Source organism: Harmonia axyridis, chromosome 5, assembly GCF_914767665.1.
Source record: "Harmonia axyridis chromosome 5, icHarAxyr1.1, whole genome shotgun sequence".
NCBI lineage: Eukaryota > Metazoa > Arthropoda > Insecta > Coleoptera > Coccinellidae > Harmonia > Harmonia axyridis.
This window is the reverse complement of record NC_059505.1, coordinates 38,290,087-38,317,813: the sequence shown is the minus strand read 5'-3', so window position 1 is coordinate 38,317,813 and position 27,727 is coordinate 38,290,087. Positions and strand designations below refer to the sequence as shown.

The 27,727-nt window shown below is 39.0% G+C and overlaps 1 protein-coding gene across 2 annotated transcripts in view; it reads right to left on the bottom strand.

Moving 5' to 3' along the window:
- LOC123680587 (lachesin-like) overlaps positions 1 to 27,727 on the bottom strand; it is a 328,128-nt gene that overhangs the window by 17,374 nt on the left and 283,027 nt on the right. Inside the window, exon 3 of one of the 2 annotated variants that reach the window (XM_045618564.1) lies at positions 2,669 to 2,891. In XM_045618564.1, coding sequence (XP_045474520.1) covers positions 2,669 to 2,891 — 223 coding nt within the window. The remainder of the gene's footprint in view (positions 1 to 2,668; positions 2,892 to 27,727) is intronic. The other variant, XM_045618565.1, reaches the window with a different exon arrangement.

Genomic DNA, 27,727 nt, shown 5'->3' with positions numbered 1-27,727 from the left:
CCTCAACATGTATTCTGTGCAACTCACATTGTAGCAGAATCAACCTCAACAGCTCAAAATCTTCCAGACAGAACAAATTCCGAGTCAACAAGACCTTCCAAGAATTATCACCGACCCCCTTCGAAATTGAAAAACCGTAGTCTCATCTCCTAACGAACTTCCACTAATAAACGACACAAAAATCCCATCAAGTAATGGACGAAATAAATCAAGCGAATCGCAGCTAACTCGATGAAAATCAAAAACTAATCCTTTCAGAGCGGAGCCCGCCGACCTTGTCCCAACGTTATATACGTAAAATTTCATTACATCGTGTTCATAAAGCATCCAACTGCGTTACACCAAATATACCTGTGAAAGAGAGGGGGGGCCGGTGATTTACTCTCTCCGATATATAAGCTGCGGGACTCGTAAAATGATATTCTCTAATTGAAATTTATTGGGTTAATATGCCTAAAATTGCGTAGACCGCGGTTTGTCCAGGGCAGATCGGCAGATCAAGATTGGCCGGAGGTTGAAAGGTGGGGAAACATTGCTTTTACGGTTTCCATCGATACCGTCGGTTGATTAGGTTTTTGTCGGCTGTAAAAGTGGGGATTGGGGTCTGTGGGAGGTGTAAGGATGTTTACATGGTTGTAAAAGAGTGTTCGTGACCTTTATTCAGGGGGAAAAATACATAGATTTGAGATGCTCGAGTTGTCAGCTGAAGAAAAAGTTTATTTCCTATAATTGCTATGAAAAGTAGCGTATTCTTCATACCTTACTCAATTTCAAAACTATGTATTTCTCATACTATGGGAAATATTATTTCTCACGGCAATTTGCCCACACCTCGCTTGGTAGATCAATGAAATTGGGCTTTTGATTCGTTTCTATGGAAACGCAATAAATTAGCACATACTGTCAACGAAGGCCACTTTGATTTGAATCAAGTCCATTACTTGAATTATTGAAATCTGTGCAGTTGTAGGAAAAGTATAGTGTGCAACATGTGGAGAAAGTCCTTTTCTCGATCGTGTGTTTGCAGCACTCGCCTTTCAGGCTCGTGCCACAAACTTCCACACTCGCGAGAAAAGTTGAACTTTCCCCACTTGTTGTACAATATACTATTTCTTACAACTGCTATGAAAAGTAGCGTATTCTTCATAGCTTACTCAATTTCAAACTATGTATTGCTCATACTGTGGGAAATATTATTTCTCACGGAACTTTGTCAACACCTTGCTAGGTAGACCGATGAAATTGTGCTTTTGAGTCGTTTATATAAAAACGCAATAAATTAGCACTCATTGAAATTTGTGCAGTTGTAGAAAAATTGAATGAGAGTGCTGCAAACAAACGAGCGAGAAAAGGACTTTCGCCACATGTTGCACACTAAACTTCTCCTACAACACACAAATTTCAATAATTTAAGTAATGGACTCGATTCAAATCAAAATGGCCTTCGTTGACAGTATGTGCTAATTTATTGCATTTCCATAGAAACGACTCAAAAACCCAATTTCATTGGTCCACCAAGCGAGTAGGAAAAGTACATTTTCGTACAATTGCTATAAAAAGTATCGTATTCTTCATAGCTTACACAACTTCAAAACTATGTATTGCTCATACTGTGAGAAATATTATTTCTCACGGCACTTTGCCCACACCTCGCTTGGTAGACCAATGAAATTGGGCTTTTGAGTCGTTTCTATGGCAACGCAATGAATTATATACTATACACTATACTTTTCCTACAACTGCACAAATTTCAATAATTCAAGTAATGGACTTGACTTCAATCAAAATGGCCTTCGTTGACAGTATGTGCTAATTAATTGCGTTTCCATAGAAACGACTCAAAAGCCCAATTTCATTGATCTATCAAGCGAGGTGTGGGCAAAGTGCCGTGAGAAATAATATTTCTCACAGTATGAGCAATACATAGTTTTGAAATTGAGTGAGCTATGAAGAATACGATACTTTTCATAGCAATTGTACGAAAATATACTTTTCCTACTCGCTTGGTAGACCAATGAAATTGGGTTTTTGAGTCGTTTCTATGGAAATGCAATACACACCTCAAGCGAGGTGTGGGCAAAGTGCCGTGAGAAATAATATTTCCCACAGTATGAGCAATATATAGTTTTGACATTGAGTAAGCTTTGAAGAATACGATACTTTTCATAGCAGTTGTAGGAAAAGTATAGTGTGCAACATGTGGAGAAAGTCCTTTTCTCGCTCGTGTGTTTGCGGCATTCGTCTTTCAGGCTTGTGCCACAAACTTCCACACTCGCGAGAAAAGTTGGACTTTCCTCACTTGTTGCACAATATACTATTTTTTCAAACGTATATTAACAACGTCATATTTTGACTGACATCTAGTTTACTAAATTGGATACATCATGAATATATTATCACTTAAGTGAAAATGGCTGAATGGTATCTAATATATCTTTTAATATTACTGACATAAAAGATTTTTACTATAGTTCAATTAAGGGGAGTATGAATTGAACCACACTTTCTTCAAGAAAACACAAGCAGTCTACTTCAAAAATACATCATCTCTGTCAATTTTGTTTACGTGAGCTCAACAAACATAGATTCCAGAGATAAATCAATCCAACTAATAGTTGACAAACTCTTATCCTAACTACCTAATCTATCACCAAAAAACTCTACTCACCGATTACAGTAAGATGAATAAAGTGAGAAAGGTGCGGTGTGGAAGATACTTGACATTCGTATATCCCAGAATCACGGTGCTGAGGGTACTTGATCTGCAGGGTCCAGTCTTCAGAGTGAGGCTGATGGATGGCCCTGAACCTCTGGTCGCTGGTGTAGGTGTACCTGCCTACGGTGAGCAGATGGACATCCCTGTGGCGTACCCAGGACACCTGTAGGGACATCTGGAATTAGAGAGTACGCTGATCCTAAGGGATCTTGCTCAAGCAGTGCTATATATGAAGGTTTGAAGTGATGGGTGAGGTGAATGATAGAGGTTATATCGTTAATATGTTGTATTTTAGAGTTGAATCTAATACTTGAAGGGTGTTTTAGAAGACCATATAATTTATCATTTCAGTTCAATGTTAACATAAAAATGATGTAGTAGGTAACACCCCATCGGAGGAATGAACTGAAACTGAATGAGAGGTGATAAGTCTAGAATGACTCAGAAATGTTAACAGGCCAATTGAAAAGTCCCCGGTCTTCCATAGTAAAACACATTTTTTTGGCAAAATTCGATTTTATTATTCAACCAAGTTGCCTTCAAGGGCGATACAGCGATTATAGCGATCTTACAACTTTTCGATACAACTTTTGTAGTACCTACGAGATTTGTCTTTCCCTTCAAAATAGGCCTCAGATTCGGCGATTACTTCTTCATTGGCGCTAAATTTCTTTCCAGCGAGCATTTTTTTGGGGTCTGAGAACAGAAAAAAGTCGCTGGGGTTCAGATCTGGCGAATACGGTGGATGCAGAAGCAATTCGAAGCCCAATTCATGCAATTTTGCCATTGTTTTCTTTGATTTGTAACACGACGCATTGTCTTGATGAAACAGCACCTTTTTTTTCAAATGGGGCCGTTTTTTAACGATTTCATCCTTTAAACGAGCCAATAACGCTTTATAATAATCGTTGTTGATGGTCTGGCCCTTTTGGAGGCAATCAATGAATACCTTGCGCTTCTCAGAATGCTGATGCCATAACCTTGCCAGCTGAGTGTTGTAATTTCCTCCTCGCTTTGGATTCGGTTTATCGTGTGCAGTTCACTCAGCTGACTGTCGATTGGACACATATCGACGCAAAATTCAGGTTTATTGCACTTAAACAGCTTCAAACACTGCTCAGAATCATTAACACGTTGTTGCTTTTGATCGATTGTGAGCTCGCGCATTTTGCACAGAGCTTTCTCATGTACAAATATTCGTGAATGGTAGGATGTACACGTTCAGATGATATCTTGACAATGTCAGCTATCTCGATCAACTTTAATTTACGGTCAATCAAAATTATTCTGTGAATTTTTTTGCTTTTTTCGTTGGTGGCAGCCTTTTTTGGGCGTTCACAGCGTTTGCCGTCTTCGGTGCTCATTTCACCACGTTTTAACTTCGCATACCAATCAAAGATGTTTGATTTTCCTGGTGCAGACCCCGGAAACTCTCCATCAAGCCAAGATTTTGCTTCAACTGTATTGTTTTGCCTTCAAAAAGCAATATTTAATCAGTAAGTGAGATTCTTCATTTCCATCTTTTTTCAAATAATAAAAGTAGCTACACTCACAACGCAATAACTCACAAACTAATGGTCGGACTGCTGTTAAAGTTCGACAAGTATCGTTTGAAGGTTGGTACTAACTAAAAATCATATGGATTCAATACTAGCACCGTCATCTGTGTAACAAACCGGCGACTTTTCAATTGGCCTAATATAACAATGTTTTAGTGAAAATTAAACTCCAAAAGGAGCCTAAGATTATGTCCCAAAATTCCCTGATATGTAAATCCACAGAATGAATACGAAGGAATCAACATCTATCTTCAAAGGACTCAGCCTTCTTTAGGCTATCACCCCTTCCGAGACTTAATAATAGGGGGAGACAGGCTTAATTCCAATAATGGTCGGCGCTATCCAAATGGGAATTGTCCCAAGTCTCAATTGCACTGCCAGTTTTAATTCTGTTTCATTTGAACGTACTCGAATCCAGGACGATATATCACAATGGTACAACGGTACGGAATCGAATACTGGAACGTTTTGCCAGCCAATTTATTCGGATGGGGGAAGCGCAGAAAGGCCAGACTTCGAATTCAGGTGTGTTCAGGTTTTTATGGAATCGAGCGCTTTTGTTTGAAGATGAATAAAACATGGATGTCGCCGATTAATTCGTCTAGTTTATCGGTATTGGAACAGTGCAATCTATCAGTTAATCAAGGAAAGCTCGTAAGATTTTAATTACAGGACATGGTTGAGAATTATCGATAGAGAGATGTTTCAAATACTCCTTCTTTGAGTGCGTTATTTCTTCAATTGTTAAGATTGAATTTGAGTTTGGTCCTGAAAGGATTATCAATGGAAGATGGAAAGGTTCAACGAAACTTTTTTTTGTAGCAAATCAATGAACACATAATGATTGGATTTATATCATCATGGTTTATTGAGCCCTCATTAGAGCTGCTTTAGCCATTAGCCGTCGTAGTATACAGCTCGCCCTCCAGTTCTGGAGATCTTATGAACTCCAGTATCATCCTCACCTCAACAAGTCTCTTGTCCAAGGCATTTTTTGCCTTGGATAGCGATGGCAAGGCATTCCATCACTAGGTGATCAAGAGTTTCTTTCTCCTCCTTGCAGAATCTGCACTCGTCGTTTTCTGCTAGACTCATTCTCATGAACATAAGGAAGCAATGTGTGGTAAGGAATCTAGTGAGAACGTGAAACAGGTTCTTGCTAAGATCCAGATACTCCATAGATCTCGCAGTGTCAAAGTTTCGAAAAAACTTTCTGGAATTATACAATCGAGGAAGATTACGCCAGACTGTTTCTCTTTTGGTGTCTTTTTTCTCCTGAAACTCATTTTCGTAGTTATATTTAACTATACGACAAAAATGATTACGGTATAAACTGAGAATTTGGAAGGACATAGTTCAAGCACTTTGTCTGTCTAGGAGTGCCGCTATACCATAACAAATCTGGTTTATGGCAACAAAATTACTCAGCTTCAGGTGACATAGCATAGTTGTATCGAAGGCAAAGAACAAGCATATCAACTCACAAAAAGCCCCAACGATAATATACCACAGGAGAGCAATTTTACATTGGAAGCTCAAGAATAAGAGATCCTTCTAGAAAAATACTAGGTGTACATCTCCTCTGACGAATCTCAGACACCTAGAAAGAGGTGAGCTTTAAGTTATTGTAGGTTGTTGACGGAGTAATGTTGGTATATCTTCTGAACCTTATGTGCTTGTGGGTATTATTATTATTATTATCATTTGAATTGAGGTAAGCCTTCCAGGAATTGCGACCATGTCGATCTTTTGTTCTCTACCCTACTCATACATGGAAACCCAAGGCGGTCGTCAATGACGTTGATAAAATGGACAACCTCCTTAGGGGCCTCGGCAATTACCTCACCAGGACCGGCTTTTCCATATGAATGATTCTTAGGCCAGCCAGCTCTGGACACTTACATACCAGGTGTTCAGCTGTTTCTGCTTCTGATCCACAGAGCCTGCAAATATCATCTGCTGACTTTCCCATACGGTACCGACAGTACCCCGTCAGCAGTCCTACCATCACCCGAAGCTCGGCTTGTGACAGCTGCAAGAGCTTTCTGGCGTAGGTAGGTGAAATTATCACGAATTCCTTGACCTGAGCAAGCCCAGGAGTGTTGGTCCAGTTGGTTATTCTATTATTCAACTTCTATTGCTAGACCGCTGCCTTATATTGGTCTTTTTCTTGCCAAAGAGAGGCTCAGGTCAGCAGGTGTCAACCTTGATGCACTATTTGCCAGTTCAACGGCCTTTTCGTTTCCATCAACACCATAGCCTTGGTACCCATAGAAGAATCCCTTCATTGCCTCTGGTCAGTTGCCTTTTGATGTTACGGCATTCCCAGGCCAACAGAGACCCCTGGCAGTATATATGACTTTTTGTCCAAATGATTTACGAAACTTATTGCACTAGGACGTACAGTTATGACCGTTTCAAAGGGCATTTCAAAATAGAAGATGGTTGACATAACACCCGATGGTTTTGCCAAGAGGTTTGAATCTAGTTGATTCATTATCCTCATATGTCTAACTCAGTTTCCAGTGCTTGTGAGTACATCCTCAATATTTGAATGACAGCAGACCCTACTATGTTAAATATCATTTTTTATGTGAAATGAAGAATAAAAAAATTGTGATAAGTCAATGCTTCTCTCCAATATATTCATTCCTCAAATAACGAGATATTTCAACATTTTCATAAACTATTCATGTGAGTAAACTTTATTATAATCCCACTGGACATTCAACAGCTCCCTGAGCCTGTGCGATCCCCAGTGGTCTTCGAGGACGGGGCGTATTCGGTAAATGCGAGTTTGGACATACTTTATACGTTCCTCAAACCCGAGGTCCTTGGGGAGAGCAAGAAATGGAAGGACCGTCCAAACGAGTCAATTTGGTTTCCTAGGAGATTTATCCGAGGGGGCGTATAAATAAATGAATTTGAGTGAATCTAATCAGGGCCAGCAGTTTTTTTGTCTGGGTGGTGGGGGGTTTTCTACCAAGGCAGAAACGTCCGTTTGCATTATTTATTCATTTAAGTTTAACGGACAAAAACCATCTTTGAAGAGGGTTCCTTGATCTCTGTTCCAGGCTATCTCGACAGCGGAGGGATTGTAAAAAAACTCCGATACGGGTTTCCGACGCAGTTACGGAAGTATACAGGGTGGAGATTTTTCAGCGTTGGAATTGGATAATATTTGTGAACAGGAATTGTGAAGTGTGAAAAACACTTCATTACAACTTTGGGTGCTAATACTTAATGTAACAGTTGGACTGAAAAGTTCGTAGACTAATATAACAAAAATGTACAACCATCTTCAAAAGTGTTGGTCCCTCTAGGTTCCCCAAGAAATAAACTATCTACACTGTGTCCGTAAAAGTATGGAACAAATTCATTTCAAGCTAAACAGACCATTTTAAAAAATAATCCTGAATCACGTAGATTTTTGATTTTAATTAACCGTATTTTAAAATAACAATCTGATATACAGGGTGAATTACTTTCTAGTAATGAAGTCACCATCATTTTTTTTTGTCTCAATTTTCCGATTTCCTATCTGAGCTGATTCCAAAAATGTATCACATGTTGATTCCAATTGGTACAGGGTGGCAAAAATAATAAATTGAATCTAAGCAATAATTAAAACACTCAGGAATACCAAAAATATTCTAGTACTAAACTGTAATTGAACACCAAATAAACAATTAACAAATAATGATATTTCACGAAAAACTAGACGACTATATTTTTTTTGAATTGATAAGAAATAATTTCTTTCATATTCTGTCTGCTAGACCACAAGTACCAAACATGTTTGGAAACAGCTCATTTTTATTTATCTAAAAATGTAACAAACTACAGGGTGTTACATTCAAACCAATTGCCGCTAGTCAATAAGTATTTTTGACAATATTGTTAATTTAACTAATAAATGAATGTTTGGCACTACTTTATGAGCACAAACAAAACTATTGTATTTTGTCCACCCTGTACCAATTGAAATCAACATGTGATACATTTTTGGAATCAGCTTAGCTAGAGTAATCCCAAAATTGAGACACAATGGGGGTGCTCTATTTGAAAAAAATGATGGTGATGTTATTACTCGGAAGTAATTCACCCTGTATATTAGATGTCAAATTTGTAAACCTAACTTTTCAGCACACCGAATGATCAAAAATTAAACATATAAGAGTCGAAGAAAGCGAATAATACGTATTACAACCGGTTGAAGTTCTGTCATTACCAAGTACACTGTATGAATCTAGTTAATGAGTGTCAATACCATGACTCATTCTTCAAAGGACTCCATCTGTCTCCTTGAACAGAAAGTTCAATTCCAAACATTATCCCCTTGTTATTTCAGAAGTTATTATAACAATACAGCAAACATCCAAATCTAATATGCAATATTTCCAGATTCCATAATTCCGTATACATTCCATGAATACACGAAACTTCATTTTTCCTCAGAACTGCATATAAACCGAGGACGAATAGCAATGAGTGAATTTAAAAGTTCACCAGAATAAATAGGCAAAGTTGCCACTACGATTGAAAATGCTGGAAACACCTTTCGGCGCAGACTGGAGCGTTGGAAAGTTTCAGGAGATCTTAAGAATCCATTTGTGGCGAGGTGAATTCTCGAGGTAGACCTCGGTTCCTCTACTTTATGCATAAAACTGTCACCAACTGAATACGCTGACTGTTTATTGCCTATTAACGAACCCCTTTCTATGCCTAACGTCTATGACTCCGCCATTGAATGGGAAGATAGGGAAATATTTAATTGGAGGATGGTGCAGAACAAGATGTTTGTTCTTCTTATTTGAATATCTATTCGATTCCAGATGTTGGCGATCATTTTGATTCAGTAGCAAGTTTGATTAGCTGTTATTATATTCCGATGTTAATTGCCGTTTAATGCTCGAACTTATGTTCTATGGAATCTACGTACATAACCTGTAGTTCAATTTGGACAGTTATACTAACTGACAACAAAACTGCAACACCAAAAAGAAGTTGTTCAAATTTAAATTATTTTTTGTTGGTGAATCAAAAATATTATAGCAAGGAGTGAGTTATTGAAATTCGGAGAAAAAAACGAAGGGTTAACAATTTTTTTTCAATAAATTCGTTAATAATGTGTTTGTCCACCACGATTATCTATACACTCCCCAACACGTCTCGGCATTGATGCAATAAGAAGGTCTATTTCTTCTTGAGGGTTACTATTCCAAGCTACCTTCATTTTATGTCTCAAAGCCGTCAAAGTCCGTGGGGGCCGGGGTAAATTTCTAAACCTTCTACCTTTGATGTCCGAAACATGCTCTATGGGCGAAAGATTGGGGATCTTGGCGGCCATGGTAAAAGATTAACATGAGTCGCTTCGAAACACTTCCAACTAACTCTAGCAAAATGAGGTCGGGCATTATCTTGCTGAAATATTGGATTCTCGAGCCGGTTAAGGTAAGGATGAACATATGGCTGCACAGTTTCTTAAAGGTAACGTAGCGCTGGCATGTCACCTCGAATGAAGACTAAAGGTGACCTTCTTGCATGTGCAATAGCACCCCATACCATAACGCCTACTGTCCGGAGTACATGACGCTCAACATCAAATTGAGGTTCACGTCTTTCTCCCCGACGTCTTCTAATCCTTGTTCGGCCATCATGTGCACCCAAGGACAATCGAGATTGATCAGAAAAGACGACCTGATGGTATTCCACATTCTAATGTTGACGTTCTCTGCACCACTGCAATCGTTGCCGGAGATGCTCAACAGTCAGAAGTAACACAAGATTAGGTCGATAATGCTGCAGTCCAAAAGACCTTATCTGGCGGTAAACCGTTTGGACAGATACAGGATGGCCTTGTTCTTCCAACCACTCATCAGCCAAAGATCGAGTTGTCGCAAATCAGTCTCTAATGGCCATAAGCCTTAGTTGTCGATCTTGAACTTCATTTGTGCCCCTTCGACGTTTTGTGTATACTCTTCTTCGATTTTGGACATCATTAAACCATGCTTGTTAACATCTCAAAACAGTAGTTGGATTTCTTTTCGTACGGTTAGCGATTTCTTGAAATGACAACCCCGTTTCCCGTAGACCAATAATTCGACCTCTTTCAAATTCACTTAGCTGGCATTTTAACAACAACTAAATATTGACTTCGGATCTCCTAGAACAGCTGGTTTTTCGTATAATTCAAAAAACTTGCAAAAAAAGAATACAATATTTAAGTGACAAAAATTGTTGAATGGTTGAAAGAACCTTCACAATTATTTTCTGCAAATTCAGTCCAATAAAGAGGACACTGATTTCAATCTTATAGTTTGGAACGTTCTTGTGCTTTTTCATGTGATGACTCTTTTTTTCATCTTTTTTCACATACTTTTAAATTTTCTTCTCTAAGCGCAAGAGAACCAATCGGTATATTATTCATTTTGAGTTTATAGGTTCTGAACCTCAACTGTCATTCTTTGTATAATAATAATAATAATTGTTATACTTTCTATGTTTTACCAAAAAAAAAAAATAATTTAAACAGCTCCTTCTGGGTGTTGCAGTTTCTTTGTCAGTTGGTATATTTCAGTAAATGTAAAAACCTATAGTTTTCTTCCATAATTTTTTCATATTCAGGTTGTTGTTCAAGAACTCGAAACTATGCTGCAAACTAAGAAATTCATTCCATATCAAACAAACATATCCGCCCGCTCTATTTCAAACGTTCTGCCCTCCAGTCTACAATGTAAAGTCGCTAGGGTTTGAATAGAGCCGGAAAACAAAGAACGCCATCTGACCCAGAAAACTAAACCAATAGTTCGAATGTCGCAGCATCTCTTGATGGTCCATAAAACCCTTTTACGGCGCTGTGATTCATTCATCATCGAACCCAGAAACGTAATAACCGAAGATATTTATGCCGTTGTAAAACTGAATATGTGTCGGCTGGAAGTCTGCTATGAAACCGAGTTTGTGATACGAGTATGCACTTCTGTCGTTCGTTCCTGAACATATCACAGTTTTTCGATAATAATATGGGTGGTGTGGTTATGGATAACTACTCCAGGAAGTGAAGCTGAATTATACTGAGAAAGGATGATTATGGAATAGGAATTAGGGTTGTGAGAGAGTTCCATAATCTACGAATCTGTTTTGTATCTTGAAGCAATATTTGGAAATAAAGGACCCGCACGTTTAGTATGGGAAATGGCTTTCCGTGAATTTGGCTGAATTTTTGATATGTTGTAGTTCTTGATGAACTTATCAGAAAAGTCCCTAGCCATAAAGCTCAAAAATGGACGGTTTTCGAGATATGGAGCTTTGAAAATGGATTTTTTGCAATTTTTGGGGTTTTAGCTCGTCAATCGGGGAGTTCTCATTTGTGGTTTTGATGGAATTTGGATGTTCGGCGGCCAGAACCCGACTGAAAAATGATCTTCCTTGGTTATATTAGGCACCGCCAACGATAATTTTTCATACACTGCTCCACATTGGCTATGAAATGAGATACAAAATCCAAGATCTTCCATACATCTTTTCATGCCACAAGATGACGCCAGAATGATTCACATGACCGAGAAACGACATATTGTGAGATTTTTTTAAGAGAGACCATAATAACTGAATCCTCATATATTTGATGTCGAATAATATCAAATATGTTAGCCGAAATGTTCATAACCAGGCATCGCGAGCTGTAATGGGGGAAAATGGAAAAATCATAATCATATATCCTCAGGGATAACAATTGTGATCACTATTGATGTCATTTACATATGATATGTGATTTGTTTCTCACAAATCTCGATAATCTGACAATGGGGTGCCAAGACATTTTCCTCAGAATGTCTCGAAATTGATGATAGCATCTCATAGACAAACGAATCCGTGAAAATGTCTGCAGTTTTGATGCAATATAGTACTATACGGGTAGAATAAAGAAGTCCAATTACAGCTCGCGATGCCTGGTTATGATAATTTCGGCAAACATATTTGAGATTATTGGACATCAGATATGTGAGGATTCAGTTATTATGGTCTCTCTTAAAAAAATCTCACAATATGTCGTTTCTCGGTCATGTGAATTATTCTGGCATCATCCGGATTGACGAGCTAAAACCCCAAAAATTGCAAAAAATCCATTTTCAAAGCTCCATATCTCGAAAACTGTCCATTTTTGAGCTTTGTGGCTAAAGACTTTTCTGATCAGTTCATCAAGAACTACAACATATCAAAAATTCAGCCAAATTCACGGAAAGCCATTTCCCATACTAAACGTTCGGGGTCCTTTCATTAGGTGTACAACTTTGCTTCTGCAACTTTGCAATTAAAGCGTTTGAGCCGAGCATTGAAAGGAAAACGGCCGTAACACAAGGAGAAACATGATAAAGTGTATTAACAGCATCACAATGGTGGTAAAGACATTCTTGGAAACGTTGAAAGGGAAAGTCCTACCACACCCGCCGTATTCTCCAGACGTTGCTCCCTCGGACTTTCACTTGTTTCGCTCAATGGCACAATGCCTGGCTGACCAGCACTTCCGGTCTTATGAAGAAGTAAAAAATTGGATTGATTCGTGGGTCGCTTCAAAAGATGACCAGTGTGCTCAAAGCGGGATTCATACGCTGCCCGAAGGATGGGAGAAAGTAGTTGCCAGCGATGGACAATACTTTGAATCATAAATGTATAACCAGTTTTTCAGAATGAAGCTTCGAATTTCAGAAAAAAAACGGTGCAAGAAAAGTTGTTCGCCTATCTTATTAAGAATTCAGTCTCCTATTCATATCAATTTCAATCTACCTTAAAAAGGTTAATCTGAAGAGATATCGCTTTCACCTTCCACTGTTCAAGCTGCTTCATTTCTACAGATATTGAAGATCACTCAAGGAGTTTATGAACAACTGAAGCTCTTGATATTGACCATTCTTTATCATCGAAATATGTCGTTTTCCATCTTTCAATGAAGTTTCATTCGAAATTGTATTTGCCCAAGAAATCTTGAGCATTCTCCAAAAGACACACATTTCAAATGCTTCGATTTTCCTCAGACTTACCAACTCGTGTGTTCAGGCTTCCATTTCATAAGAAAGAACTGATTATATATAGCATTCAACCATTCGATGGAGTAGTTTCATGTTTAAGGATAAGTTTTCCAGAAGTCTCTTCATTCGCTCGAAACTTTGATACAGTTGAAGAATTCTTCCAGTACCATGCATATTCATTTTGAATTCTCTGGTGTATATTCAAAAAATTCAATTGATACAATGAAAGAATGTTCCAAATATCAATAATAGAATCAAACTAGACATAAAGCAACTCTTTGTTTTCCAAGGCATCGTACACAAAAATTCCAACAGTTTTCATCTTACAGCGGAGCAAAACTTTTGAATCAGATGCCTGATATGTAGCCTGAAGGTTCTGGAGCTCAAAAGTTTCAAGAAACAAGTGGAATTGCTTTTGGGTGAACGATGCTATTACAGCAGAAATGAGTATTTCAGTTCCATTATTCTTCAAGTTAATTTTTAATTCAGGTTATTTATTTTTGGAGCTTCTGTTTTTTTGTTCATATCGACTTTATCGATGTATCCTATACAAATTTAGTTTGTCTATAGGAAACGTTAAACTGTTATTATCATTACTCATGGAATATAAACGTATTCTAATGCGTGCATTAGTAGAATTGGTATTCACTAAAATCGACGTATCAGAAATAATAACTCTTGAATAAACGTCACTTCTGAGTTTTCAGTAATCAGTGGGAAATCAATTCATTCAAATCGAGGAAAATAACTAATAATAATGGGATTGTACAGAAAGCAATATGAATGAGCACGCGAACATTAAGAATTATGGTCTTAGTCGCTACGCTGCTCCACCAAACAATTGTCTTCCACAGTTAAACGTGCTTATCGTTTTTTATACTCGATATTTTATTCCAGCTGGTATTTATAACAGTTGATGATTCACTAGGAATCATTAATCATATAGGGTAATGGGATGACAGTCAATATACGAGGAAAAAATGTATTCATCAAAATAATCAGCATTTTCATCAGAAAATCATCTTCGATAACATTTTTGTAGTACGATTTGTTTTTCGCTTCAAAATAGGCCTCAGTTTCGGCGATTACTTCTTCATTTGCGCTGAATTTGTTTCCAGCGAGCATTCTTTTAAGGTCTGAGAACAGGAAAAAGTCGCTGGGTGCCAGATCTGGCGAAAATGGTGGATGGAGAAGCAATTCGAAGCCAAATTCATGCAATTTTTCCATTGTTTTCATTGATTTGTGACACGGCGCATTGTCTTGATGAAACAGCACTTTTTTTCTTCAAATGAGGCCATTTTAAACGATTTAATCCTTTAAACTATCCAATAACGCTTTATAATAATCGGCATATCGGCATTAACACGGCGAATGTTGTCTTCCAAATGGTCGAGGGTTTGTGGCTTATCCGCATAGACCAATGACTTTACATAGCCCCACAGAAAGTAGTCTAGCGGTGTTAAATCACATGAATTTGTAGGTCAATTCACAGGTCCAAAACGTGAAATTAGGCGGTCACCAAACGTGTCTTTCAATAAATCGATTGTGGCACGAGCTGTGTGACATATTGCGCCGTCTTGTTGGAACCACAGCTCCTGGACATCATGGTTGTTCAATTCAGGAATGAAAAAGTTAGTAATCATGGCTCTATACCGATCACCATTGACTGTAACGTTCTGGCTATCATCGTTTTTGAAGAAGTACGGTCCAATGATTCCACCAGCCCATGAAGCGCACCAAACAGTCAGTTTTTCTGGATGTAACGACGTTTCGACATACACTTGAGGATTAGCTTCACTCCCAATGCGGCAGTTTCGTTTGTTGACGTAGCCATCCAACCAGAAGTGCGCTTCATCGCTAAATAAAATAAAATGGAAGTAGTGTGTGATACGTATTCCACACAGAACCATTATTTTCGAAATGAAATTGAACTACTCGCAAGCGTTGTTCAGGCGTGAGTCTATCCATGATGAATTGCCGAAACAAACTGAGAATAAATCACTTAACAGCTGTTAAATCGGTCGCCATCTTGAACAGTAATGCCAACTTAAAGTTATATACCTCGAAAAAAAAAGAACCGGTTATATTTCACATACTTATGGTCGGACTGCTGTCAAATTTCGACAAGTATCGTTTGAAAGTTGGTTCTAACTAAAAATCATATGGATTTAATACTAGCACCACCATCTGTGCATCAGATCGGGGACTTTTAAATTGGACAAATACAAAACAGGACCATGTCCTAGAAAACGAGGAAGAAGAAGAAGAACGGACCTAGAACAGTGCCCTGAAGAACACCATCTTCATCTCATCTACTCGTTGACTTCGTCCCATCCTGTCACAACTTAAATCTTCCGTACTTTATATACATCAACATCTCTCAAACCCTTCCTATCCCCGCATTCCTCATCCTGTTGAACCTCGCCGGGGAGCCGTCCCGAACCTTCAATCCCGTGATGGATCGCTGCAGCGGCACAAAAGAAGACAAAACGTCCCGGCACCCCCTCAATTTCCCTACAAATGCGAAGTTATTCCGAATAGAGTGGCCCCGACGTCCGATCGGTAAATATATCGAGAGGCCCGATAGATGGCGCTCGCGTCCCGTAAGTGCACGCGCCCGACTTTGACGTATGTTCCGTATTGAAAGCGACGGACCGAAGCGTCGGAAGGCCCGTGAAAAATCCGCAATCTCTTCCACGGCCCGCGGAAGGCCCTCTGCCGTGAAATCCTCGTCATCAATCTTCGGGGGCCTCCTTTCCAGATATCCGCAATATTTTATACGTATTCGTGCGCCCCACGCCCCCTGGAGGGTGGGGGTGGAAACAATGAGTGATGGCGAGCCTAATTTAAATAGATTTTTGCGTCGGGAGTCAGGAAGTATTTTCGACGTCTGGTTCTTTATCGGCAGATCGGGTGAAATGATGAATAGAAGTGATGGTGGCAGGTTGGGAGCTGATTGATGAAGATTTCCGGGTGATAAGCAGACGAGGAGAGTGAGGATTGGGAAGTTTGTAGGTTTCTGGTGGCGTTTGTTCCTTGGGGGGAGGCGCTGAGTTGACAGAAGTCGTTGGGATGAAGTCGGAACGGAAGTTTTTCAACTAGGAAATGGAAACAACTTGGAGTTTTTCAATTCAACAATGATGAACGAATGATCCTTGTTTTCTGAATGAAAATAAATTGGAGATAGCGTTATGTTGTTTTCCAGTAGTTCACAGCGAAGTCATTCAGAAGTCAACATGTATTATGGTTCCAAAAAATTGGCAGTCAAATCAGTCAAGATTTAGATTTAATGGGGGTTTCATTGCAACATGTACTTATTGTCTATGGGGCCTCCCATAAGAGTAGTTCTTGCCATTAGGCATCGTAGTCTAAAATTCGCTATCCAGTTTCAGACTTCTAATGAACTTCAGTACCTGTGATGGCTTCAACAAGTCTCTCTTCTACAAGTCTCTCGTTCCGAACATTTTTTGCGTTGGTTAGATGATTTTTTTGGAATGATACAACCCACATAGATTCGGCCTGATTGTTTTTATTCATTTGGAACCCTTTCTTCATAGGTTCATTAACCTATGTAGGCTTGATTAATCGATCGTCTAGAGGCCTTTCCACTTCTCCTCCTGACTGGTAGGTTTTGTAATAATTAAACTCTTTTTAATTATATACATATATACACTTCAGTACAAACACAGTAGATACGGTACTGAATTTCGTTTTACTTGAGTGTTAATTACTCGAAACGTCTTCACGTATCACGTCTTCGTTTTTAAATCTAGTTTCGGTCATCTCGTATCCAACTCGTTCGCGACTCGTCTCAATCTAGTCCGCGAACCGTCTTCACGTCGTACGTCTTCAGTTGACCGACCGAACTTACTCTTACTTCGACTTATACCGAACTTGAACTGTCTCTCGACTCGGACTTACTTTGTCTACCGACCACAACTTACTGACCTCCCCTGAATATCGACTTCTCTTCTTCCAACTTGGCCACACACTTCGCATCACCCCGATATCGGGGTAAGTACCAAGTACCTCCCCTGGTCCAATAAGAGTTTTGCCTTACCGCTCACAAAGCTCTTCGCGGATTTCTGGAAATCGAAAATTCTCGAAGGACTAGAACCTGATACACAGATGTGACACATCTGGTACAACCGTTTTGTTCTCGATCTTTCCTAACCCCAGTAAATCTCCTAAGATTTACAATCGAGTAATCGACTCGATATGTCTCTGACATTTCGAAGAATTAACACTTCCTTTCTAAGTTATATACAAAAGCAATTCGTTTCCTGTAAATTCATCGGAACTGTCATGCCCTCGACACTTGAAGAAACTAATAGGTCTTCAAGCATCCTGTTGACCATCTCAATTATTTACAGGGAACAATAACTGGATCCTACACCTATACCACAAAAAGGTTCTGGGCCGATGAAAGTAGATTGTGCTCCTTTTCTGGCAAGTGCGTTGGCCTTTTTATTCACCTCAATTCCTGTATGAAGAGGAAACAAGACTTAACAGACATTCTTATTCTTGCATATTTCGTTTAAGTTTCCTACAGCACTCGAATACTATATCATTATTATATTGATAATCGAACCTACCTCCTTTGATATACCTCCATGCGCAACACGTGGACATCATGGTTACCAAAGACTCATAGAATCTATAAGTAGTCTCGAGTTTACGTTGTGCATCGGTATGCTACAGTTCACGTTGTGCATCGGTAACCTCAAGTTAATGTTTTGCATCGGTCTGACCCTCTTTACGTGGTAATAATAATAATAATAATAAATTTATTTATACATGTTATAACTACAGAAACACATGTACAAATATTTGCCATTAAAATATTATATGGCCTGTCAAAAAAAATGATAAATATATAGATATACTAACATAAAATGTAAAAGACGTGGACACAGCAATAAATATATAACACTCAATGACAAACAATCAGTTTAAAAATTCAGTCAAGTTATAAATCGTGTTTTCTAAAAGCAAATTCTTCACGTTTCTAATGAACGCAGAAAGATTCGACGTTTTTATATCATTGGGAAGCTTATTGTAAAGTTTTAAGCAGGTATGATTTGGACCTTGTTGCGTTTTCTTTATTCTCGAGTACGGAAGAGCATAATTATTTTTTTCCCGGGTATTGTAGTTATGATAGAAAGAATTTTTTGGGAATTTGTTCCGGTGTTGGTGAACATATTTAACGCAGGTAAGTATAAAATATGATGTGATGGTAAGTATTCTCTCCCTCTTGAAAATTTCTCTGCAGCTGTCTGTGGTCTTCATCTGATATATAGCCCTTATGGCACTTTTCTGCTTCAACAGAATTTTTTGAGAATCTGCACATTGCCCCCAAAGCAGAATACCATATGTAGCCACACTGTGGAAACTTGAATAATAAGTCAGCTTCGCGATGTTGGTGTCTGTTATTTGACTCATTCTTCTGATTAGGAAGATATATACATCGATCAGCCCTAGTATACGTTGTACATGTGATAAATACCGGATCTAAATTGTACTAGTCTTTCGATACAACAAACGTGAAACTATATTTCACCAAATGAAGAATCAGTTCAGTATATCCTCTAGAACAAAAACCAATAAATTTTCTCCCTAACAAAGGCAACATAAACGAAAATCCGTAAAAGGATAAACCGAATCTAAATTGAAAATCGTCGCTATATCTCTTAATCGACATCCTCGTGAAAAATAAATAATAAACCCACAAAACAAAAAACAACATCCCAACACTCCCGTGACCGAAGACCAATAAAACATCCCTTAGATAATCGATACCAACTAAATCGAGCAAAACGAATCGGCCTAAATACCGGATCTAAACCATACAGATCTTTCGATACACCACACGTGAAACTATATTTCACCAAACGAAGAATCAGTTCACTATATCCTCTAGACAAAAACCAATAAAATGGCTCCCCAAAAAAGTCAACAACGAGATTACTCAACATAAATCCGCGAAAGAATAAACCGGATCTAAATTGAAAATCGACTCTATATCTCTTAATCGACCTCCGCGTGCAAAATAAATAATAAACCCACAAAACAAAAAACTACATCCCAACACTCCCGTGACCAAAGACCAATAAAACATCCCTTAAAAGTAATCGATACCAACCAAATCGAGCAAAACGAATCGGCATAAATACCGGATCTAAACCGTCCCGGTCTTTTCGACGCGGCCGCCTCACGTGAAAATATATTCCAGGCCATTAAACGCATTCAACGTATTCGTTATCGCCACCCCCCCGTTCGCCGCCCCCGTGCTGGGGCGGCAATGACACGGCTCTTGTCTTCGACGGGGTTATCTCTATGATAATGTCAACTCCGTCCCACTCTTTCCGCTCTCTTCTAATGCTGATTTAATTTTTCCGCCCTTTGCAGCACAGGGAGGAACGTCGAGAGACTCGAATATTGAATAACGCTGATGTCTCCCCCGTTTTCCGGATTGTATCTGGGAGGCTGTTAGGGGGTGGGGGAGGTTTTTATCTTGGGAGGGCTTCTTCGGTGATGAATTGGAAGTAGCTCTGGGAGATTTGGATGAAAGTGTAGGCTGGCGTTTTTTTTTTCTTTGGTGGAGGTTGGTGTCCTTTGAAATGAATGGGGGTTTTCTGCTTTCAATCAGGGTATTTTGGTAATTTACGTCGCCGTTCGAGCGAAAATGAGTCGCCTCATTGGCAGAGACAATGAGATGAAGGGAAGACGAATGGTGAATACACTAAGTACTTAGTGAGATACAGAGAAGGGCACCCAGTAATAAATAATTAATTACAATAATTTTTTGTACACATGTATCTTAGGGTAAGGGATGAATAACTACTATCATATACATTCAGGACAGTTCCATTCTACAAGACGAAACATTTCTTCTGATTACTCTCTTAGCTTGGGGAGAACTAAGGGTTTTTCTCCAATGTATGGTCAATAAATGCTAATGTATGATGCTTGTAAAAATTTGCTTCCGCCGTTTTGGCAATAAATGGCAGTGGCGGTAAGTGGTAGTCGAAATGAATAGATCATAGATGTCATACAATAAGCTTCGGTATTTGTGGACATAACGCCATTGAAATATTACTCGATTTGTGTCTGCATAATGAAGTTTTTTTGATTTTACATGTCAGCTTACGAGCCAAATTATTGTCATTTGCGGGAGGTTTCAATTTTCTGCTTTAATATGGAGAAATCTGCAGCTGAGGATCATCGAATGCTCTAAAATACCCATGATGAGGCTGCTATTAGTGAAAGAACGTTCGGGAGTGGTTTCAACGCTTCAAAAACGGTAATTTTGACGTTGAAGACCAGTAGAGCGGTGGAAGAGAGGAGGTTATCATATTGGAGGCATTATTTGATGAACACTCTTGTCGAACGCAATAAGAATTCGTAGGATCATTATGTGTGACGCAACAAGCCATTTCAAAACGCCTGAAATTCATGAGAATGATTCAGAACCAAGGAAATTGGGTGCCGTTCAAGTTGAAGCCGATAGATGTTGAACGGCGTTTATTTTCTTGTGAACAGCTGATTACAAGACAAAAACGGGAGGGGTTACTGCATCGCTTTGTGATTGGAGACGAAAAATGGATTCATTACGATAATCCCAAGCGACTAAAATCATGAGAATACCCCGGCCATGCTTCCACGTCGACGTCCAAACCGTTCACGGTTCCAAGGTCATGCTCAGTATTTGTTGGGACCAGCTCAGCGATGGACAAGACTTCGAATCATGAATGTATAACCAGTTTTCCACACCAAAACCTAGAATTTCGGAAAAAAACGGCGGAAGCAAAGTTTTACTCCTATGTAACATGAAAAAGGTGCGATCTGGCCACCAGTGAATACTGGCTTCTTGCACACCTCAGAGAATTCTTCGAAAAAAGAAATTTGGCTCTAATGAAGCAGTGATTGCAGAGGTTGAAGCCTAACTCGAAAGCAGAGACAAATCTAGCAATAGGAAAAACATTGAAAAGTTAGAGGAGCGTTAGAGTACAGAGTTTCCCAACTTCGATGCTCACTGAAAATATCTCGAGAACTATAGAGAAACAATCTTCAAGAACTCTCGATATATTTTTCCGAATTAAGGTATCTTGATTCGTTCTCGAATTTCTGTTATAAAAATGTTTAAGATCGTGGGACCTCCAAGATTTTTTCCTCAAGTCTTATAGTTCTCGATATGCTTTCAGTGAGTATCAAATTTGGGACACCCTGTACATATATCACTAGTGAAGGTGACTATGTCGACAACTTTAGCCGAATTTGTAACAGTAGATATATTTTTAATGTTTTTGCCTGGGACTTAGAGAGTGGAATGTTATATTCATCCTATTAGAGGGTCTTCAATAGATGATTCCTCAACAAATTTCAACACATACAGAAACTTCATCACTGCATTATTCCAACCGTAAATTGGTAGGAATCAACTCATACACACAAGAAAACATTAAATGTTTTCTTAGCCCTGTTATAGAAGGAAGAATAACCCAATTTCACTCCCCCTCGAGTTAAACAGAATCCCGAATAGAATCATTGTCATCTTCATTATCATAGTGTTCGTCAACAACATATTAATTCTATCCAATACGCGGATGTTACAAAGGAAACGTTAACTCAATAAAATTGGCCCAAGTTGTTCCTTAATTACCGCGACACGCCCCAAGTTAGATTATTGCGTACCATGTAGAAATCATCCGGAACAAACACAGAGCCTTTGGGGAACCCAGCGTTTGATGGAACACAAACATTCGACAACAGGATAAAACCGAATCGAAGATTCTTGCATCTTGAATACCTCGGTTGAAAAAATAAACAGGGAACATCCCCCGCTCCCGAATGATGCAGAGATGTTGATTCCATGCTCTGAACAATATTCGCTGATAGAACCCAACTTTCTACTGTACTAATTGAAGGCTGCTTCAACATTCGTTCATAAATTTCCTTTGCTTTTAATTCTTTCAAAAATAATTCATTTTACGCTACTGGAATTTTCAAAGACGCGATGGTTTGTCGATTCGTCGTGTGTGGTTGATCGCCGATGAAGCGCCAACGAATGTGCGTATCTAGTAAAAGGAACAGAGATATTTTTCTGAAAGATTTTCAATAATTATCGAGATTTCAGGATTTAAGTTAAGTTTTTATTTCAATATTGTTTGTTTAGAGTGTTTATTTGTATATTTTAATTTTATTGAATTTGTTAAAACCTGAGTAGGAGTTTTGTTGTCAAATAAGCCAAACCACACCTAGAAATCAGTTTTAGAGTCTAATGGGCAATTGTAACATTACAAAAGGAAATGTTAACTCAATAAAGTTGTTTCTTAATTATCGTGACAAGCTCCAAGGTAGATTATTGCGTACCATGCAGAAATTATCCGGAACAAACACAGAGCCTTTGGGGAATCCAGCGCTTGATGGAACACAAACATTCGACAACATGATGAAATCGAATCGAAGATTCTTGCATCGTGAATACCTCGGTTGAAAAAATAAACAGGGAACATACCCCGCTTTCGAATGATGCAGAGATGTTGATCCCCCTGCTCTGAATAATATTCGCTGATAGAACCGGAGGGCACAACGTGTCACGCATGACCTGATTTCGCCATAATAATTAGACAACAAAGCCGATGCTGAAAAGCAGTCAGGTTGTTCCTTCCACACCTTTGATTTCATTCGAAACCCGTGGAAAATTATCCGGTGCTTCCGGATTCGAAGCAGTGCCGGCAACAGCTGGTAGCTTCCCAATGTTCTGTTACGACGTTCGTTATTATTTCTTGCTGGAATTGTAGAGAATGTTGAATTATCTGGTCGACGGAATGATTTTCGGAGGGTAAGAAGGAAAATCACATTTGGGGTTTATTCGATAAAAACTTCTTCGTATGATAATATAGAAACATATGATATGAATTTTTGTTATTTATTCAATATAAACCTTTACGATTAGACCCTCATAGGTGAAGGGCTCCCTAATAACTCTTAACTTCTCCATCGATCATCAGATACTTTTCACCAACCATAACCTTCAACCTCAAACAGTCTAGATTCATGAAAATGAGTCTACTACAAAGATTAGATTAGATTAAATTTAATAAAGGAGGTTTTGTTTCACTGCGACCTAATGGTCTATTGTGCCTCCATTAGAGATATTCTTTCCATAACGTGATTCACAGCTCGCCTTCTATTTCCATAGTTGTAATAAACTCCAGTTTCTGGGATTGCTTCAAAGAGGCAAATTCCTTACTTTTACTAGTTTTGTGTCCAAAGCGTTTTTTGCGTTGGCGTCACCAGATGATCAGGAGTTTCTTCCTCTTCCCCACATAATCTGCACTCGTCATTTTCTGCTAGATCCATTCTCATGAGGGCGGCAATGCCCTGTGAAGAATCCATTGAGGAGGTGTAGTATATTCTTGCTGAGATCCAGGTACTTCTTGGATTGCGCAGAGTCAAAGTTTCGAAAGAACTTCTTTGGGTGATCCAGACCAGGAAGATTCCGCCAGAGTGTTCTTCTTTCGACTGACTTCTTCCTCCCCTTGAAACTTTTTCTTGTAGGTACATTTGTATACGCCACAGAAAGGTTCCGGGCCGATGAAAGGAGTTTGTGCTCCTTTTCTGTCGAGTGTGTTGGCCTCTTCTTTCCCACTAATTCGCAAGTGGCCGGGAATCCAGATCAAAAAGACCTTGTTATTCTTGCCTATTCCATTGAGTTTTCTCGACTCCAATACCATCTTAGAATCGATGATATGTGAACTTAGGGCTTTGATTGCAGCCTGAATATCAGATGCATGTATCGCTATATCACATTTTTTATAGTTTATTGCTAGGTTTATTTCTACACATCTTTCTATTATATGTATCTCTGCCTGAAAGACACTTAGATAGCGGCCGAAAGATATTGAGCATTTGGTACTAGTCCTGAATACACCTGCTTCAGTCCCCGTAGTGGTTTTAGAACCATCAGTGTACCATTTGATGGTATTTTTCTCAAGAACGTCAGTGGGAAGGTTCCCTGAGGTTATGTAATTAGTTAGGGAAAACCAGTCACTCTTATTCCTAACCTGGTACCTGGTAACCGGTACTTTTCATAGATAGTCTTAGAGTGGCCTCAAAGGTCTAGCAGAAAACGACGAGTGCAGATTCTGTGAAGGGGGGGAAGAAACTCCGGATCACCTGGTGATGGAATGTCTCGCCTTCACTAGCCAACGCAAAAAATACTTCAGACATGAAAGTTATAGATTCAAGTGAGGAAGTAAACTCTTTGAAGACATCCGAGATACTGAAGTTCATAAGATTTCTGGAACTGAAGGGCGAGCTGAGTAGACTACGATGACTAGAGCAAAAAAAACCCTAATGGGAGGCACAATGACAATAAATCCTAAGGTCACAGTCCAATAAACACCTCCTCAAATCTGAATCTATATGTACCCTGTGGATTTTCAAGCTATGAAGACAATTATTTGTATGCATTCGTCGAGCTATTGATTTTAAACCAATAAGTTATGGATAACTACTTTCTGAGTAGAATTTTATTTAGTTTGCTTTATTTTTGCACTCGCCTAATGAGCTGCTCACATAAGTAGTGCACTATAAAAATACACTGCTGTTGGTTGTAGACTATAACTCTTCCTTTCCACAAACAGTGAAAGATCAATTAGAAACAACATTCCCTACCTCTGCAAACCTCTTCATCTCTTTATCATACTCTCAGCAGTCTCAGCGTAGTTAATTTCTATATATCTACTAATTCTCATCCATGGCTACCACAATCAGAAATTCCAAGGAATTTTGTGAGTATTATCAGGTCGACAGAATGATTTTCGAAGGTGGAGAAGGAAAATGCAATCTAGAGTTCATTTGATAATAAATATCTACGTATGATAATACTGAAAAATAGGATGCAATTTCTATTCTTTATTCAATATGAACCTTGACTATTCGACCTTCATCGGTGAAGGCTCCCCTAAATAACCCTGAACCTTTTCATCGATCATCAGATACTTCAACATTTTTCACCAAACATAACCCTCCTCCTGGAGCAGTCTACGTGAAGCCCTCAGGTAGACAACCCCTCCGATGAAATTTCATAAATAAACCCCTCCCAACTGCCCGATTCCTACGCCAAATTGGCCCTCGATAAAAAAATACCCATCGAAACTTCCAACGTTCTGGATATCCCGTATCTTTCAGCATCCCCAGGGTAGAAAAGGGAGAAAAACGCTGTCAGCGTATCCAGGTCGGGAGAGAGGGCTGCTCCTTCGCGCTGAGGGATCAGCAGGCCATCTCTTAATCACGGTAATAAATAAATGAACCGGCGGCATCCCTATTCAGATGACGAAGAGCGATTCATCTTTTGTTTAGACTTTTTAATTCACTAATTGTCCTGTTTCCGTGAACGAGGCGTTATTCGTTATTCACGGAGAGGAACAATGGGGTTGGGGTAGGGATGGGGTACGTGAGGGGTGAGCAGAACCAGTGTCGTACTTTCTTTTTTCGTCGGGAGCCTTCTCGAACAGATCTACTCTTGCCAATGACACAATATCTTACAAGCTAAAAGTTGTTTAATTAGTTTTGAGGTTCGACAAGCAATTACATTTTTGTTTGGTTTGAAATACAGTTAATTATTCTGTATAGTCTCCTTGAACATGACTACACTTGTTCTAACGATATTCCAATTTATGAATTCCATCCCTTAAGTGAAAATGTGGAAGAGTTTCCAATATATGCTTTTACAGCTGTTCTGACTTTATCATTTGATGAAAAAGTCTTTCCACGCTTGTTTTTTTTTAGGTTTGGAAAGTCGATTGGGGTCAAATTTGGTGAATACGGTGGATTTTCCAACAATAAGAACTTCAATCCATTGATTTGAGCCGTTGTCAAAATGCTATTGTGACACGGTGCATTGTCCTGATGGGAATTTTTTCCTTCCTTGACCCAAAAAGGTGACATTAGTATTTATAATTTATTGGTTTACTAATTCTCAAGTTCTCCATGAACACAATTCTTTTCGCATCCCATAAAACTGATGCTAAAACCTTCTTGGCTGATTTCAGGATATCTACTCGTTTGGGATCCGAAGACACAGACTTACACCACTCTTCAGCCTCTTGTTTTGGTTCAGGATCATGGTGATAGGTCCAAGTCTCATCCATAGTGATGAATCGATGCACAAAATCCTCTATAACCTTTCGAAAACGCCTTGAATTATTCTGAAAAAGTCGCATTTGAATGTGATTTTGTTCAATTGTTGGCGAATTCGGCACCCAGCTGCACACAGCTTTCTGAAGCCCAATTCTTCAGTCGAAATATAGCTTACATTGCCCAATGAGATTCTTAGGGCTTCTACTAAATCTCTAACATTCACTTGACGATTTTCCAATATATTTTATCTTTTTTTTTGCGTAATTGCTGTTTTTGAACGTGCTTGACGTGGATCATCTTCAAGGCTTGTACGATCACTTTTAAATTCAGCAACCCAACCGAAGAAAACTCAATGAAATTGGCAAAATAACAAGGTCTTTTTAAGTCTGGGTTCCGGCCACTCGGGAATTAGAGGCAATAAAGAGGCCACTCGCCAGAAAAGGAACACAAATTCCTTTCATTGGCTTGGAACCTTTCTGTTGTCAAGGCAAATGTACCTACAAGAAAGAGTTTCAGGAGAAGAAAAAAACTCAGAAACAATCTGGCAGAATCTTCCCGGGTTGAATCATTCTAAAATTGACACTGCGAGATTCGAAAAGTATCTGGATCTTATCAGGAATATACACTTCATTCCCTTACTGGATTCCTCACAGGGCATTGTCGCCTTAGGAAACACCTCATGAGAATGGTTCTAGCAGAAAATGACGAGTGCAGATTCTGCGGGGAGAAGGAAGGAACTCTGGATCACCTGGTGACGGAATGCCTCACCATCCCTAGCCAACGCAAAATCTGCTTTGGACAAGAAACTTATATAAGTGAGGAAGGAGCCTCCATGAAGCCATCTCAGATACTGTAGTTCATTAGAACTCTGGAACTGGAAGGCGAGCTGTAGATCACGTTAAGGCGTGAATAGCTCTGATTGTGGGCACAATAGACCATTAGGTCACAGTGAAACAGAACCTCCTTAAATAAATCTAATCTAAATCAAAAGTAAATGGGTTGTAAACAAAGAATAAATCGACATATTGAAATGAAACTTTACACACGTTCATATGAGGAGATTACAACAATTAGGAGATCACCAACACAATAACAAAAATTTAGGCTAAGTAGCAACTCCCTCTCCTATTGAAGTAGTAGTAGCAGAGCATTCCTCTATTGTCAAACCTAAAACTCAACCACAAACCTTCTCAAAACCCCCTTCTACCCCATTCGGATAACTAGAACCGACAACACTGCAGAACATGCACCGCCTACGCAGAAAGTTGTCT